This window comes from Halichondria panicea, chromosome 10 (assembly GCF_963675165.1).
Source record: "Halichondria panicea chromosome 10, odHalPani1.1, whole genome shotgun sequence".
In the NCBI taxonomy this organism is placed as follows: Eukaryota; Metazoa; Porifera; class Demospongiae; order Suberitida; family Halichondriidae; genus Halichondria; species Halichondria panicea.
The window spans coordinates 6,428,579-6,445,159 of NC_087386.1; the positions used below are offsets into that span (position 1 = coordinate 6,428,579).

Here is a 16,581-nt window from a genome sequence, read left to right on the forward strand (position 1 = left end):
GTGACATAGAACCTACTGCAGTAGAATAATTTCGTAGTTTTAATTTTCGTACGATACTCTACAATACGAAATGTACAAATTCCCACCATAACCCACTATACGGTACTCTAATTTGTTGGATTATAACCCCACACACACACACACACACACCCACACACACAAAACACACACCCACACAGTTGTTGATATCCTCCTCTCCGTGTACAACGGCCACTCGTGGAGGGAAGCATTCGAACAGTTTATTCCTCAGAGAAAACGATTGTAGCAACTGTAATAATTTTTATGTTCTTCATTTTTGTTCTTCATTTTGTGTAATCAGCCCCCAATTAATTACGGGAAATCGTAGCAAAACGCAGAAAACTGTTTGTTCTATCGACGACCTTTCCCATAGAGCTATATTGGAATATATAAAAGGAAATAGTTTATATTTGTCTTTTGCTTGTTCTGAAGTTAAGTATGACTGAAGGACCACCTCACAACTGTGCTCTGAGATAACGCCATTCTATAAGCCAAGGCTATGGAGGAGTTATGGAAGTTAGAGTCAGTAGAACTAAGTGAATCAAGACAGTTTATCAGTCGACTGTCAGATCGCCTCAAGACCACTAGAGACCCTGGTCTACTAGGAGAGCTGGTCGAGTTCTACTTTAAGAATGGTTCAAAGCGAGCAAGAAAAGTACTTACATCATTGAGAGAGGCACACTCACAGGTACACTTCTCACACACACACCACCCACACACACACACTCACAGGTACACTTCTCACACACACACACACACACACACACACTCACACTATAATATGGCCTCAAGCTATCCATGCCTGAGGTGCTAGTATTCATACCTTGTGGTGATGCATTCACTACTGATGCAGAGATAGGTGTGTTTCATTGTCTCCCTTTCTCTTGCAGGACTATTTTGACAAGTTGCATGAGAGCATACAAAAGACCTCCACTCGACTACCAGTGCTGAAACTACTAGCACATACCCTCAACTCTGAGGTAACTTTAATATTATACACTGTACAATATTCTATTGACTGCATTGCTCTCTTCTCCACTCTGCAGACAAGCTGGTTGTATCGCATTGTAGACCACCCCCTGTTCCCAGCCATACTGGAGCAGCTCAAGGTACGACCATGACATGTGATCACTGCTGTTTGTAGTCAGTCACATGGCCACTACACACTTTTATTAATATGGGTTCTGATTTGCCTGTCTATTTATGATCTTTTAAAGCCTTTGTGTTCTAATTATACATAATGCAGTTATGTTTATGGCCACTGGCCACTGTACCGTAACACTGAAATATAGACTGCCCATGCTTTCAATATACTATTGCAAATTGGAAGTGTCGTTTTAGTGTCGTTTTGCCTGCCAGTTTATATGTAGCTCTATTTTGCCTGACATTATTGTGCAGTAAGGTAGCCTATTAACGATTGGATTGAAACCATATAGCTGCTCAGCAGGTGTCAGCTGGGGGCTACTGTGGCCTGTACCATCACCTTGTTGGGTTATATCATTTTTAAAAACTCCCTATCCACAGACGAGCCTGGACATTGTGGTCTTGTGCAGTGGCGTGTTTGTGGTTACCGCAATTCTACCACTGGTCCCCTCGTACATCGCTCCACACCTCCAGGACCTATTCCAGATATTCTGTACACTGGCCACCATAAGACAAACTAAACTACTAGGTAAGCGTGTGTCCCATGATTAACATAATGATACCTTTTATATACCTTAGATGAATATTTATGTACATACAGAAAATTCATTACTGTTTATCACCTCTGCAGGTTTAACCCCTAAGGAGCTGTGTCTCAACCTAGATGTAGCCATCTATTATTTTTTCCTACAATTGTACGCCCTTTTCCCCAACAACTTCTTCCAGTATCTGCGAACGCACTACAGTCAGCCGGACACATTGGAGCGCTTCAACGAAAGCATCGCAGTAAGTACTATAAGTACTATTACATCATACAACCTGGCACACGTTGGTGTCTGTTCTAAATATTCTATTTTTGACAAAACCAAACTATGCATATATTTGGGTAGCCCTATTAGATTGTGTGTTTAGATTAGTAAAAATGGTTTCTGCTTCTAATAAATTATTCTGTTTTTTGTTATAATAATCCCTGTGTTTTGTCTATAAGTCATCTTTCCCCCCCCCCCCACGCACACACACACACACACGCACACGCACACACACACGCACACACACACACACACACACACACACACACACACACACACACACACACACACACACACACACAGCCTCTGTTCTACCAGGTTCAGCTTCACCCTAGTTTAGTGACTGGTGGGAGCAGCTATGAGCTGAGTAGGCGTAAGTGGGGTACTATGGAACCTGACGATATCGCCACACTCTCACTGCAGCTGTGTCTAGACAAACACCTCGCTCCCGAACAAGACGGTGAGGGACAAAAGGGTTAAATGTTACCGTATAGCGCAAAATGTTCGAGGCACTTAACTTCCATGGATAAAAACGATTCGTTCACCCTTCTCCGTATGTTAATGTACTTTACATCCGCCATTAGCATGTTCGTAGAACCATTTTTGTGGAGGACTGCTAACCCTCGAAAGCAGCGAAAAAAATTAAGAGCTTAGAAATTTCGCGCTATACCGTATGAATGAGTTAACGATTTGTATAAGTAGTTTTGTCTATTTACACTGAGCTGCCCATTGAGTGGTATTTCTCGTACGCTAATGACTAGTGGTTGTGTGGTATCCTGTTGTTCCCGGTAACCTGATTAGTGGCTATCCCTTGTCTAAATAAGTAGTATGGAAGTCATTTCTTGTTCTTCCAGAGAAGTCCAGTCACCACCATTGTGGCTGAAGTTATTCACGCTACAGGTGTTACAGAAGTACTAGTCATGTATTCATTGCCCCATACACAGACAGCTGCATGGAGCCATTGTTAGACCATTCATGATAAGCTGCATGGAGCCATTGTTAGACCATTCATGATAAGCTGCATGGAGCCATTGTTAGACCATTCATGATATGCTGTATACAATTGTAGTGTTGGGGATGTGCAACATTTTTCACCTCACTTGAAATGGGTAACCTTTTAATAGAGCAAAAGTAGACTTATCTACTTTGATTTACAATGTACACAGTGGGACACACTATAGGCTCTGTTGCAGGTCAATGCTTTTTGCTTTTAAAATGTTATTTCTTGTAGGGTTGTATGCACGTATCTAATTGATTCATCACTTATCTCCCTCTCTCAGGCCGTCCCCTTCCTGAAGACCACCCCCCTCACACGGGCACGAGCCTCACAGAGTCACATTCAACACACACACTTATCGACACCCCCACACTGCCGCCCCCACACATAGTAACCACCCCTAGCAACAGCTCACTTCTCACCGATCTTCCACAGCCAGCTGGTCTAAAAACTGCCGAAGAACTAGACAAATTCTGGAGCCCTCTCGTCACCCTCGGCTCTGTCACTCCTCATCACAGCTCCAATATATCACCCAATGATTCCAGTAGAAACTCAGTCACTTTTCTCACTCAACCCAGCACTGCTACGTCCACAGCTCCTAGTCCAGTGTCAGACTCTGTGGTTAGCAGTACTCTGCCAACTCCTAGAGGCACAAGTGCTTCTAACCTCTTCACGTTCAGGAACTACTCACCCACGGCTTCTATAGACAGTGATAATCGGCCGGCTGTCACTCAATCAGCCGTACACACGCCACTCGAGGATTCACACGGCAGTCTGCACTTTGACCCTCTCAGCCAGTCCATGCGGGTGGAATCAAGCTCACAAACATCACCTATTCGGAGGATGAAAAAAGACGTTCAAAATCAATCATTTAAAGAGAAAGTCGGTCGATTTATTAATGGACTGTTTGTAGCACATACTTCCAAAGGGGACGATTTGACACGCACTAGCGAAGAATTTATCGAGATATATGCATCAGACGCTGATACCTCTAAATCCAGCAGTGTGCCCTCACCAGCGTCGGAAAATAGCGGACCATTGATACAAGTATACAGACCTTTGTCTGAAGAAGTCGGAGAAGAATGTTTGGCAGAATCGCTCAAGAAATCAAACAAATCCTCGATGGATACCACGACTACAGAAGAGGCTCATAAACCAATCAGCTTGCCTCAGAGTATACCATCCTCACGTCCATCACGCTCCAACAGTCAATCCTCCTCTGAAGAAACAACTGCCCCAAATCAATATTATGATTTCCGGGGGGGCTACCTCAGCCATCCAGTGAGCCTGGACAGAACGGGGGACCTGCCTCACCCGTATTCCTTCTCCTACCCAGAGAGAGGCCCCACTGAGAGTGTAGTAGTGAAGAGACTGAGGTCCTCTAACTCAGAGTCTAACACACGACGGACTGTGCTGCTGTTACAGGAGCGGCTCCAGGAGTTGGTGGAGTCTGGTGAAGGTTATGAGGGACCTTCCCTTGATGCGTCTGTGATCACAAGCACTCCCGTAGCGGAAGGTATGGAGTGTGTGCATGCAGTATTATATCGTCTCCCCTCTTTCCCCATTATACAAACACTGTCTGTACCGTTAGCAGCATCCATACTGAGTACATGTACTGTGTGTTGACTACTTACAGCACTGTAGCATATGGATGCTACAACAATTCATGTAATGCATGGCTATATACACTAGTGTGAATCACCATGTTTGTGATGTACATTGTACAATGTATACACTGCTGTTACTAACCCCCCCCCCCCCCCCACACACACACACACATACACACGCACTGTAGGAGGTCTATTCTCTGATGAGTCAGCAACTCTGAACCTTGACCTCTCCATTGATAGCACCTCCACCGTCCTCCAACCTGCCACGCCCCCTACACACCCACTTAGCGGACCTATGACGCTCGGTCTAAACCTGGTTGCCAGCCCGAGCAGACCCACCCAACCCACCACCCTCTCATCCAGCCTACCCTCTGGGCCGTCTAACAACGCCAACACTCTTGGGGTGGGACTGGCCAGCCGATTGTTCGTCAAGCGCGTCTCGGTCTGTTCTCGGAGGCCACGACATCATCAGTTCAGTGACTCTAGCGCTGAGAGTGCTGTCTCTGAATCTCTATCCTGCCTGCCTACGAGTAACCATCCATCACCCATTGCCCTACTGGACCAGTACATCAACAGAGGAGTCATGCTGCATAAGGGTCACTTTGAGACCATCCCGCTCACAGAACTTGAGGGGGTGGATTGGAACCACTTTGGGGGATGTCCCCACGCCGAGGAGTCTGGGATGATGCAAGCCCAGGCCGTGTTGCTACACAGTCAGCTCATGTTTGAACGTTACCAGTGTATGCAGCATGCTCGGAGGAACAGGACGTTACTTAGTCAAGCGAGAGGTGCTTCTAAAGTGGCAGAGGAGGTCCAGGGTCTGGTGAGTGGAGTACTGGCATGTCATCTTTTAGAGCTAGTACATGCTTACGTTGACTAGTCAGCAATTTAAGCGTACCATGTGATATGCCTCAATCCTAAATACTAGTTTGACACTAGCAGCAGCCAAAACTTATGTGGCTACCTCTGCACAAGTGTTTTATATTCATTAAGTGATACAGTTTTCTGTGTATGGTTGTACTAACCCCCCCCCCTCACACACACAGCGTGAGCAGGTGCAACGTCAGAAGGAAGCTGTACAAAGTCTACAGACTGACCTCCAACACAGAGTGTACGCTCACAGCAGCTCCGTTAAACTACAAGAGAATCTGCGCTCCAGAAATCAAACACTGGCAACTGAGAATAAGCAACTCAAAGATAGCAACCTGATACTGAGTGAGGAGGTCCACGCCCTCAGGGAGAGCAACCAACAGCTGCAGAAGGTGGGCTAGTGTAGCTATTCTGTAGCTGTGACTGCAAAGGCCGTAGCCTAGTGTGCTTTTTCCGAGTTCAGCCTATTTGATAGCTATCTTGAAAGCCTATAATTTATGTTCAATTTCATGATGTGTTTTGTAGCTCTCGGGGATGACCTTTAAATCGAAGTCATGATGATCACACGTTGGTGTACACCGTATAGTACAATCATGTATGACATCATAATCTTACCGTGTATAGCAGTCTAAAGAGATCTTGATAACAAGCAGTGTACTAGTCTCTCACACACACGCCCACACACACACACACACACCCACACACACACACACCCACACACACACACGCCCACACACACACACACTCACACACACACACACATACACACACACACACACACACACACACACAGACGCTGGACCATTCCAATGACAAGATAGTCTCACTGGAGAATGACCACTCTCAACTGCACACACGACTGGAACATGCCGAGACACTGAAGCGTGAAGTGGAGCTGCTCTCGAGAGAACTACAAGTGTTAGGAGACCTCTACCAGCAACAGAAGGACCGTACCAACACACTACTGTCACACACGTCCTCCGAGCTGGAGGCTACTACACTGTGTACAGCACTGGCCAGAGAGAGGGACTTTGCCGAGGCTAGGAGTGTAGGTGTGAGACAGGAAGTGGGCGTGCTCTCAGCAAAGGTACGGGAACTGGAGGGCCTATTAGAGAGAAGAGAGAAAGAGGTGTCACAGTTGAGGGGACAGTTGGAGCGCACCGAGGGACAGTGGGGGGTCAAGATTAAGGTGATTATATATATTAGTGTAGGGTGGGGGGTCAAGATTAAGGTGATTATATATATTAGTGTAGGGTGGGGGGTCAAGATTAAGGTGATTATATATATTAGTGTAGGGTGGGGGGTCAAGATTAAGGTGATTATATATATTAGTGTAGGGTGGGGTCGGGTGGGGAGGGTGACAACACTTAGCAGCTATTGTTGAGAGCTTGTGTATACATGATTGTATGTTCAGTGGTTCCACTATGTAAGCCAGAACTACTCCCCCCTTCACACACGAACGCATGCACACACGCACGCACACACACACACACACACACACACACACACACACACACACACACACACACACACCCTCAGGCACTTGAAGACAAGTACAAGTCCATGAAAGCCGTTGGCCTCCAGTTGGAGAATCACATCCTGGAGATGAAAGGAAGGACCCCTTTCATTAAGAGGAAACGCCACAAACGAAGCATTAGCCACCCTACAGAGGCACTCCCCCCCACCAATCACCCACCCTCATAACGCTGAACCCTGAACTCTGAAAATTGAACTCTGTACCCCCACCCTCGCAATCGAAAGCTTTAAATTTCGCAGGTTTAACAGTCATAATTCCCCAATCATTTTCAACCCCAGTTTGTCACTTACTTATTATCATTTATTTGCTGTACATGTGTTTAATACCGTGTGAAAAAAACATTATTGCCTACAATGGAGAAAAAAAATAATGCTAAACTGTTCCCTGTGTCTATAAAGAAAGCTATAAGCTATTAATGTATATACAGCATGTATAATTATACGCATGTAGACTACAAGTAAGAAAATAATCGCTAATAATAAAGTTTATTCAAGGTTCTTATTCAATGTAGACGGTCTTTCCCCATCGCAAATCAGCCACAAGCTTACCAACCAGATACAGTACTAGACTGAAGAACATGCTCCCGCCGCAAAACAATGTGAGGAACGGAAGAGGCAGAACTTTGAGAATCGGATATACCCAGAAACCAGTTTTGACAAAGATCCACACGATCCAGCTCAGATAACCGGCATTCACAGCAAAGTTGATACACGCTGCAGTTCCAGTAGAAGGATAGTGATGGAAGCATATGATCGTCTCGAACAAGACCCACGCGGCGATCGTAGTGTGCCAGAAATGGTTCATGTAGGCCGGCACGAAGAGATCGAATCGCTCCGGATATACCAGACTACGGTCGTACGCGTAGATGGACCAGAAAGTGACGGCAACAAAGAAGGAAGTAGGAGCAGCCACGGTAGTGAAGAACACATCACACACCTTCTGAAGAATACGTTTTGCGATGGAGTTTGCAAGTAGATCAGTGAGAAACTGAACACCAAAGAAACACAGTTGAAACCATTGGTTGATGTGTGTCAGGAACTTGAATCGACCACCATAACTTGGCATGATCCCTTTCGGGTCTAATACGTGCAAGTTGTCACTCATAAGCTTGTTGCCATAGTATAGCAGTAGAGCATAGAACAAGGTCATGGCGAAATGATAGAACACAGCCAACAGCTCCAGATCATTGTGGGGTGGGACATTAGATGGGCTCACATACTCAGTCTCTAGTGTTCCCTGTCCTTGCTGTACTTGGCGGTGAGCATCTTCCTGAGTGTTCTCTCGGCCATTACGAAGAGCCCTTCGCTTCAAAAACTGACTAGACGGTGTAGTAGCCATAATTAAGTTTTCACAGCTACGCTCCAGGTACAAGCCACGCCCCTCTTTTTGCACTTGCACACTTGCACATGCGCACTAAGTTGTCATAGCTACTTTACTGCATACACTTAGCTAGCTAGCTGGTCCACCAGTGCCACAGTAAGTTAAGTACAGCCGGCCTACAGGACCTCCCTGCAGATGCAAGACAGGTCTCTCAGCAGCCTATCATCACCGCAGAAGAAATAATGTCCAAAAAATCCTTTCTGATGACCCCAGATCCCTATCATACTCCAGGGTAAACTATTAAACTGTACTGGTGCTGTACTGTACAGCTAGCTATAGCAGCTCCATTACATACACTGTAGCTTGTTGCTTGCTTATCTCATAATGGCTATATTAACATCACACCTTCATATAAATTAGCCAGAACATTGCTCTTTATATGGTTTCACGACAATTAATTTACAATTTATTATTGACTATCTTCCCCATTCAATGCAGGTACTGTGGGTACGTTCCCCAGTTCAAGTACCGGATAGGGGAAACGTTTGGTACCAACACGCATCGTCTCCTCACGTCAACAGACCCTCGAGTGGCAGCCTCAGGCAATCCTGTGCTCAGTGACACCTTACCCTCCACCACACATCCTCCCAAGACGGCTGAAGAGTTCTTCAGCAGTCCCGTCTATCAGAATCGAACACGGAGTTGGGGCGACCAGAAATACGTCGCTCAGATGGTGCCTGGATATACAGGTGCAAAAATTAGTAGTAATTATTACCGTGCTGCCATTTGAGAGTGGTAACGATCGTAGCTATTAGCATATCCTAGGTGGCGTGAATTAGTGATAATTTATTCTTTCTACACAGGCTATATTCCTAAGAATCTCCACAACTTTGGATGTCGCTATGCTGAGAGTTGTCACTCAGCATTCTCCACATTCGAGCAAGATCAACAGAAACACAGGACCATTGCTGACGAGATGAAATCGTTTCGTACCAACTCCAGCAGCAATCCTGAGCCACAGAACAACACTCCTCTATACCCTGTCAACTCTAAAGCCAAACCTTACCTATCGAGCTTTGCCAAGCAACATACCACCATGTCTCCATACAACATGCCTGATGATCATCCACACAAGTATTACATGTCCGGTTACACTGGCTTTGTGCCCAAAGCTCGCAAGTACCTCGGTCAAGGCTATCCCGTCATCACTCGTAGTGCTCTGCAAGTTAGTGTAGTATACAACCTATTCAGCAAAATTCCATATCCCTCAGTCCTCCCCATTTTTTCCCATTATCCCCCAGCCCACTCTCTCCCATATTATCTCCCCATCACATTTGTAGGAACATGCTGCCGAGGAGAAGAGGTTGGCCAAGAGTTGGAATGCGCCGATACGATTGTTTCGTACCGAGCAGACAGGCGGGCAGCCCTCCACCACTCGTCTGTACATGAGTGACAATGGACTAGTACCCCACTACACCGGCCACGTCCCAGGTGCATGACACAGTGTGTAGCAAGTGATATAATTATAAGCTAAAGCTTTTGTCAAAATAGACTTGTATAATGTATGTAGCATGTGATTGTTCCACAAAATTACTGCTTCTAACTTTTCCTGCAGGAGAGAAGTTTCAATTTGGGGCCACGTTTGGGACAAGTACCAAGAACCCCGAACTATCAATATAGAAAACACTGTTGCGTCCCATAAAACAATACCCTCATAATTATACTACATGTTCAAATATTATAACGACAAATTGTTGTTTTTATATATACAAATCTCGTGAAAGAAGAATGTATAACAGATGTTGTGCGAGTGAATAAAATCAGAATATCTATAATTTCCAAACAGGGAATGGATGTGCCTCAGTGTTGAGAACCCATTCGTCTAATTTCAATACATCAGGATCATCAGAGAATAACAAAAATAAATACTTGAGAGTTTCACTAATAAAAAAGCTCTCCATTTTGTCCTGTTTTTTGTTTGTGTTTAATACGCTAAAGACACCACTGTAGCCGCCGGTCTCTATCCTCGTGTGCTTCTCAAAGGCTTGAAAGATCTTCCAGCCCCAGTCTCGATAGCGAGAGTCTTTCGTGAGGCGGTACTGGTAAAACAAACTCTCAACTGTCTCCGGGCGTAGTATATTCGATAAGTCCTGGGACAGGAAAAACAATCTCTATCATATCACAATCACACAAAACACGTAAAAATGAAAAATCAGACACTACATTGAGTTTACTGAACATTGTGTGTTGAATTGGGATTTGAGATTATTGAGGATTGAGTTATTAGCAGCTCAAAGGATATTACAATCAAAGAGGGGGGGGCACACACACACACGCACACACGCACGCACGCACACGCACACACACACACACACACACACACACACACACACACACACACACACACACACACACACACACACACACAATGAGGGGAAGCACTCACTGTTGATTGCACTCCTCTCATGACAAAATCATCGCCACCCTCTTGCATATTGAAGTGGAATATCTCTGGGGCCAGTCCACTGGGAGTCTTGGAGTATGCTGTGTAGCAGGTCTGAGTGAGGTCACTGGCCAGAGGTCGTTGCTCTGGGTGTAGCCCATTCATTAGGCCTAGAGCTAACATCCCGGGATAGAAACAAGAGAGGTGGTCCATCCAACCAGAGGGGAACGTGCCTCTGGTATTGGCTCTACCAATGAACGCAAGGTTAGAGGGAAGGCTGTGACCTACGAGGTGAGAGGCAATGTCCTTGACTGATGAGGTGTAGGCAGTAACAAACCTGTGTGCGTGTGTGTGTGTGTGTGTACGTGCGTGGGTGTGCGTGTGTGGGTGTGCGGGGCTGGGGACAATAGAAAGCCCACTTATCAACACACGAGACAAACATCATTAACACTAGCCTCACTTGCTCTCAGTTTTTCCACTTTGTATCCATTGTTTCAAAAGATACTCATAATAAGAGTCGATGCCAGCCCCTACAGAGAAGCCAGTGGCATGGAGTCTTCCTGAGGAGGGATTGATCATCGAGGGCATCATAGACCCACGGCCTTGCTCCAATAACACGTTCATGTCCTTGTCACAAGCAGTCTGGAATGATGAGTCGCCTAGAGACCAAAAGATCGGAGATACACACTCTTGAACGATGTATTAAACAGGCTTGACCATTCTTTTTAGTAATGTACCCGGACAAGAAATAGCTAGCATACAATTATCCAGCTATATAATTATTAAAGTGAGATTATTGCTGCCATGAAAACCACTCTACCTGAAGCTTTGCTCACGTCCCTAAACTCTAGCTGTAATGTCCCAGCCTCGGCCACAGAGAGTGGTCTGATTCCTCGTTGACCAGAACTTGTTTTGAGGCCATACTTCAGGTTGACAATAGGGGATGGCACACCAGACGGGGTATCAAAGGCAGGAAGAAGGTGTCTGGCCAGCTCAACCTTGTTGTGTGTGGGGGAAAGGAGAAATGTATTACTTGAATGTCCATAACTCGAGTTAAAATAATCCAATTTCAACGATTTTGTAGTTTTCTGAAAGCCGAAAAGAAGCTCTTTCAAATGGTATTCTTAACTTCGAAATTTGCGATGTGTCCAAATTTCTCATTTTCAGCAAAGTATCATGGGCTATGCTCATGGTATTTTGCCGAAATTGGGTCAAAAAATGACTGTTGATTTTAACGCACCAAGTTAATGGGCTTACTTTAAGCTTTGAGAAAAACATAAAATCAATGAAATCGAACAAACCAAACTTAAGTTATGGCCTCTCAAAGATACACATGCGAATCAGACATTTCCCCACATAAAACTGCTAGTGTAGCATATTTGAACGTTCATAACTCAATTCATGATCTACATGTACTAGTGGTGTTCTGAAAGCTAATATAAAAGAAGCTCTTTCAAATGGTATACTCAAACAACGATCAAGTTATGTTCAAAAATGCTAGACTAGAGGCTGGATAAATAAGATTTTACAGTGTATAATTTTTATACTTACAGCTTTATCCAGGAATAGATTGTCCAGTGAGAGATGGTAGGCACCTAATAGTCCACCCAGCACACGAATATTGGTCTCAAACAGACTAACACGTTTGGTGTTTCCCTCGATATCCAAACTATTGGCTACCCATTCCCTCGCTTCATCGAACTCATCTTGTAATCCAACTAGCCATAAAGTGTCAAGACAATCAATCAAGGTCATACCAAGGCCATAGGATGGAGTAAAACTTGTCATAGACACCGGTTTCACTTCATCAGCACCCCAAGCATACTTCGTGTATGCACTCCAGGCATGTTTGATAGCTTCAACAATGGCGGTCTGGTTTGAAGTATGCTGTGTTTTGAGAGCAAGGCCCAGCTTCATGGACGAGTGTACATAACGACTGTTTTGTGCCGCTACTGATGGAGCAGGAGCACTAACTGTTTCTTGGGGTGTGCGATCTTGTACAACTACAATTTCCGGTTTTTTAATTGATTTTTCCAGCAGTCGCATTTTCAGTGATTTTTGTTGATTACGATTCAGTTGATTTATAATCGCTAAGTATTCCCGTTGCTCCTCGGCCTCGGCCTCAACAACAACCTTGCTGTGTGTGTGATAGAGGAGGAGTACTATTCCCGTGAGTGCCAGTGCTAGTAGGACAATACTGGACTTGCGTCGTCGGAACAATTCCTGCAGTGAACACACAGCTATGTCGTCCATTATACAGAACACTGATAAAAACACTCTACAGTATAAATATTTGATCAATCAATCAATCAATCAATTGCAGATAGGGGCCAGGTTGGCACAAATAGGCTCACAGCCTCTAGCTCAAGGTGCAGCAGTACAATACATGCCCACTGTCAACCCTTACCATTCTCTGGCTCTTTCCAACAGCAGACACGCCTCATGAATCTTAGCTTGCAAGGATTCTTGTCATGTGACAATGAAAACATTCTCTATGGCCAAAGCTCTGCTCTATGGCAACACTTCACTCTTGACTGCAGCTAGAGTTGCAATAAAACAATATCTTGGTAACAAAAGCTGCATCATACTTATACGAGAGACAGCGAAGAGGCCGAGGATGTTAGAGACCGTTTCCAGAGGGGTGGGGCTGGTCTGTTTCTTTGTAATAAGAAAATCCTCGAGTCTGTTCTAAATGTTCGGCTAATTAGAACGTACTTTTTTTAGTTCATGTATTTGTCAGTGAAACGACCATTCCCAATACTTCAATTTTACATTCACAATCATGATAAAAGCAACCACATGCACACAACATTCTAAACAGTCTACGTTTCCAAGGACTTGAGATACGCTGCCTTCTTTTGCTTGACACGATCTCTCTTCTGTTTGAGTGACAATTTGGAGCGGTTCCACCTGCAAGGAACAGACGAGACCATCGTAACTAACATGAAACCACATTACACAACACACAGATAAAATAAAATGTAAGAAGTTTCAGAAATAAGCAGATCTCATCAGAGACAATCAAGAGTAGCGATTACATGTTCATCATTAGCTTCCAATATCAATATTAAAGACGCTACCACTTTTGACCATAATAATACCACTTGAATGTACCTCTTTACGACGATGCCTTTGCGAGGTTGTTTCTTTTCTTGCGATGGATCAGCTCTGATCTTGGCATGAGCATCACGATACATTTGCTCCATCTATAGAGAAAAAGTGGGAGAATGAAACGGCACACGGCAACAAACCCTCCAGGATCTGTAACACTGCAGCAAATTACTAGTAGGGAGCTTCAGAGATCTTGGTGGTTAATCATCATAGGCAATCAAGAGTAGCAAATATAAGTGTACATCACTAGCTCCACTACTAGCAGTTTAATTAGCAATAAAATGGCATCGATAACACTACAGGCAAAGACGCAAATTTGGTATAAAGAAATACTGTAATATAATTATAATGACAACACAGACTCACAGAGTCTGCAGTCACCCCCTCCTTGACGAAACGCGAGAAGTGAGCTTTGAATTTCTCCTCATCTTCTTCCTGAAGATAGCGCATGTAGTCAGCTACATGACCACCAAAGATGTACTGTCTGAGTTTGTCAGCCTCCAACTCTTTGCTTTCTGAGTCGTAGCCAATGAAGCGACTTGCACTAGAGAGGACAAAGTTGGCATACCATTGATATATAGAGGTCACACACTATTAGAAACACTGGCTGTTATGTTATTACTAGTAGGGAGCTTCAGAGATCTTGGTGGTTAATCATCATAGGCAGTCAAGAGTAGCAAATATAAGTGCATCACTAGCTCCACTAGCAAATTGTATATTAGCAAAACATCAGTATCTGTCCACACACACTTACCTGTGAGGCACATCGATGCCACCGTCCACCGCTCCCTTCATGGCTGCAAACACACGGTTCCCAGTCGTGGTACGAGTTAGTCCAACGTCAAGGAAGGCTCTGAAGGGGTGTGGTCCATCACCCATAGCCTCCACATTGTAGTCCTCTCCGTTCACGTCAGTCTGACCTTCGTACTTGTCAGCCAGACCAAGGTTGGAGAGAAGCTGCAGAAAGAGAGAGGGAAAGAGTTAAAGTTGATATTAAACATAGGCGACAATGTGATCTCTCCACTCTATAATTATTCCTTTACCCTTCTTGCTAAGAGCAGTCCAGTGCAGTAAGCAGCAGCATAGTTAGTGAGCCCTACTTTGACTCCATAGCGAGGCAACTCATGTCCGTATGCGCTCACCAAGACCTTGTCTCCCTCAATCTTGGCATAAATGATCTGCGCCAGAGAAAGAAGTAATTATTATGACATGATACACATACACACAAGGTACGTACAAGCTCACCTGACAGATGACGTCAGTGTTGGTGAAGCGGACTACTAGACGATACTTGGGAGTGTTGTACTTATTCTTATCTTGGACCACAAGACGTTTTCGTGCACGATAATCAGTCTTACCCTCTGGAGAGGGGTGGGGGGTCAGTGAATGCATGGATCGGGGGACATAGCAATGATGGCATTACCTCTGCGTCTCTTGAACTTGACCTGGTAGCGCTTGAAGTACGCCTTGTTCTTGATTACTTTGATGAACGGCTGCAAAGGTTGGAGAATGCAATGGTGACTCTACACACTCTTAACAGTTCATTGAGATACAAAAGGGCTACAGATACAAACATACGGTATTGCTCTAACAATTGCACATACTCACCATGTTGCTGGCGCTTGATTCCCCCAGTAAAAGATGGATTCTTTCACTACCCTACACTGCAAGAAGAGGACCACGTTGGAAGAGAATTATAATACGCATGCGCGTGACCTTCTGTGGACCAAAGATAAGTGTGCTCTAATTAGAAAAAAGGTAACCAAACTGAGCTAAAATGACTGTCTATAACATCTATATATTCGATCGAAACTGTACCTGTCTGTACTACAAGCAGTGGGTGAGGCACAAGGAGGCTGGGATCTCACAAGATGAAGAGTTTAAGCTCATGTATGGGATGATTTTCTCCATCAAATCTCTTGTTTCTAGACTGTCCACCGTCAGCACCAAAGAGTCGTTTACTAACTACAGTACAACAAAATACAAGCTCCACTTCTTCGAGACGGCCACGGGACTTAAATTTGTACTGAATACAGACACAAATGTTGGGAGTTTGAATGATGTCTTGTATCACATCTACAGCAACATCTACGTTGAGTATATATCCCGTAACCCGCTGTGCAAAGCTGGGGAGTGGATCAAGAGCGAACTATTCTGCTCAGAACTGGACACTTATGTCAGAGGATTGCCTCTGTTTAATAAGACTTCCTAGTTAGATGGTGTGTACTTTTTTATATGCTTAAATTGTTTATTTGAGTTGCTTGATACCTATTAAAAATATTTTTAAGTCAATATGGCTGTAACGAATATTTAATAGGTAATTATGAAGAGGCTCCTAAGTGTCCATTGAGTGTGTCTATCAGGTCCTTAGTCCATTCGCCTTGCTCTTCTAAGATTTGTATAAACTCTTGGAATACGGATGCTCTAATCTTGACTCGGTCAGTCACTACAGCCGCGAGACGTGATGCTTTTCTTGAAGACGTCATCGTAGGCAGCTGTAACTCCTCTAGAATGCCAGGGGCAATGAGTCCAGCTGCAAACAGACTCGATGCCACAGAGAGTGGGTCTTGGGAGAGGATTGACGTGAGCTGAGTGGTACTTCTCACCATAGCAAAGTATTCTGGACTGCTCATGTTGACACGACCTCTTGTGTGTTGCACATAATTATGGTACGGGGGTGGGGCATGTACACTTAGAAGGGGTTTTCCCTAGTTTGCGGCATA

General features: G+C 44.6%; 5 protein-coding genes and 2 non-coding genes across 8 annotated transcripts in view; 2 read left to right on the forward strand and 5 right to left on the reverse strand.

Moving 5' to 3' along the window:
- The window catches only part of LOC135342709 (uncharacterized), a 33,831-nt gene that overhangs the window by 15,545 nt on the left and 1,705 nt on the right, over positions 1-16,581 (forward strand). The gene's annotated exons all lie outside the window — the stretch shown is intronic.
- LOC135342807 (hamartin-like) lies at positions 384-10,417 on the forward strand. Its single transcript, XM_064539672.1, has 16 exons — positions 384-706; positions 909-998; positions 1,065-1,127; positions 1,543-1,690; positions 1,793-1,947; positions 2,274-2,430; positions 3,251-4,483; positions 4,763-5,400; positions 5,624-5,839; positions 6,241-6,636; positions 6,987-7,118; positions 7,893-7,897; positions 8,803-9,053; positions 9,168-9,529; positions 9,645-9,795; positions 9,920-10,417. Exons 1-16 carry the CDS (start codon positions 518-520, stop codon positions 9,982-9,984), a joined length of 4,251 nt encoding a protein of 1,416 aa, XP_064395742.1. The 5' UTR covers positions 384-517; the 3' UTR covers positions 9,985-10,417.
- LOC135342750 (androgen-dependent TFPI-regulating protein-like) lies at positions 7,312-8,370 on the reverse strand. The gene has a single exon (XM_064539594.1). The coding sequence runs from the start codon at positions 8,320-8,322 to the stop codon at positions 7,483-7,485; it is 840 nt and encodes a 279-aa protein (XP_064395664.1). The 5' UTR covers positions 8,323-8,370; the 3' UTR covers positions 7,312-7,482.
- LOC135342645 (endoplasmic reticulum mannosyl-oligosaccharide 1,2-alpha-mannosidase-like) lies at positions 10,035-13,415 on the reverse strand. Of its 2 annotated transcripts, XM_064539435.1 has the most exons (7): positions 13,336-13,415; positions 13,155-13,287; positions 12,299-12,987; positions 11,568-11,745; positions 11,208-11,406; positions 10,751-11,084; positions 10,035-10,454 (listed from the first exon to the last, which is right to left on the reverse strand). In XM_064539435.1, exons 2-7 carry the CDS (start codon positions 13,234-13,236, stop codon positions 10,134-10,136), a joined length of 1,803 nt encoding a protein of 600 aa, XP_064395505.1. In that variant the 5' UTR covers positions 13,237-13,287; positions 13,336-13,415; the 3' UTR covers positions 10,035-10,133. The 2 variants fall into 2 exon arrangements, with proteins under 2 accessions (XP_064395505.1, XP_064395506.1); XM_064539436.1 differs by having other exon boundaries at positions 12,299-12,970; positions 13,155-13,374.
- On the reverse strand, positions 13,480-15,608 carry LOC135342743 (large ribosomal subunit protein uL18). The gene is made up of 8 exons (XM_064539581.1): positions 15,467-15,608; positions 15,282-15,351; positions 15,104-15,219; positions 14,902-15,036; positions 14,613-14,815; positions 14,225-14,402; positions 13,862-13,953; positions 13,480-13,657 (listed from the first exon to the last, which is right to left on the reverse strand). The coding sequence occupies exons 1-8, from the start codon at positions 15,467-15,469 to the stop codon at positions 13,570-13,572; spliced, it is 885 nt and encodes a 294-aa protein (XP_064395651.1). The 5' UTR covers positions 15,470-15,608; the 3' UTR covers positions 13,480-13,569.
- On the reverse strand, positions 14,039-14,110 carry LOC135343436 (small nucleolar RNA SNORD24). The gene has a single exon (XR_010397177.1). It is a non-coding gene; the product is annotated as a small nucleolar RNA SNORD24 (small nucleolar RNA).
- Positions 14,489-14,558, reverse strand: LOC135343437 (small nucleolar RNA SNORD24). Its single transcript, XR_010397178.1, has one exon. It is a non-coding gene; the product is annotated as a small nucleolar RNA SNORD24 (small nucleolar RNA).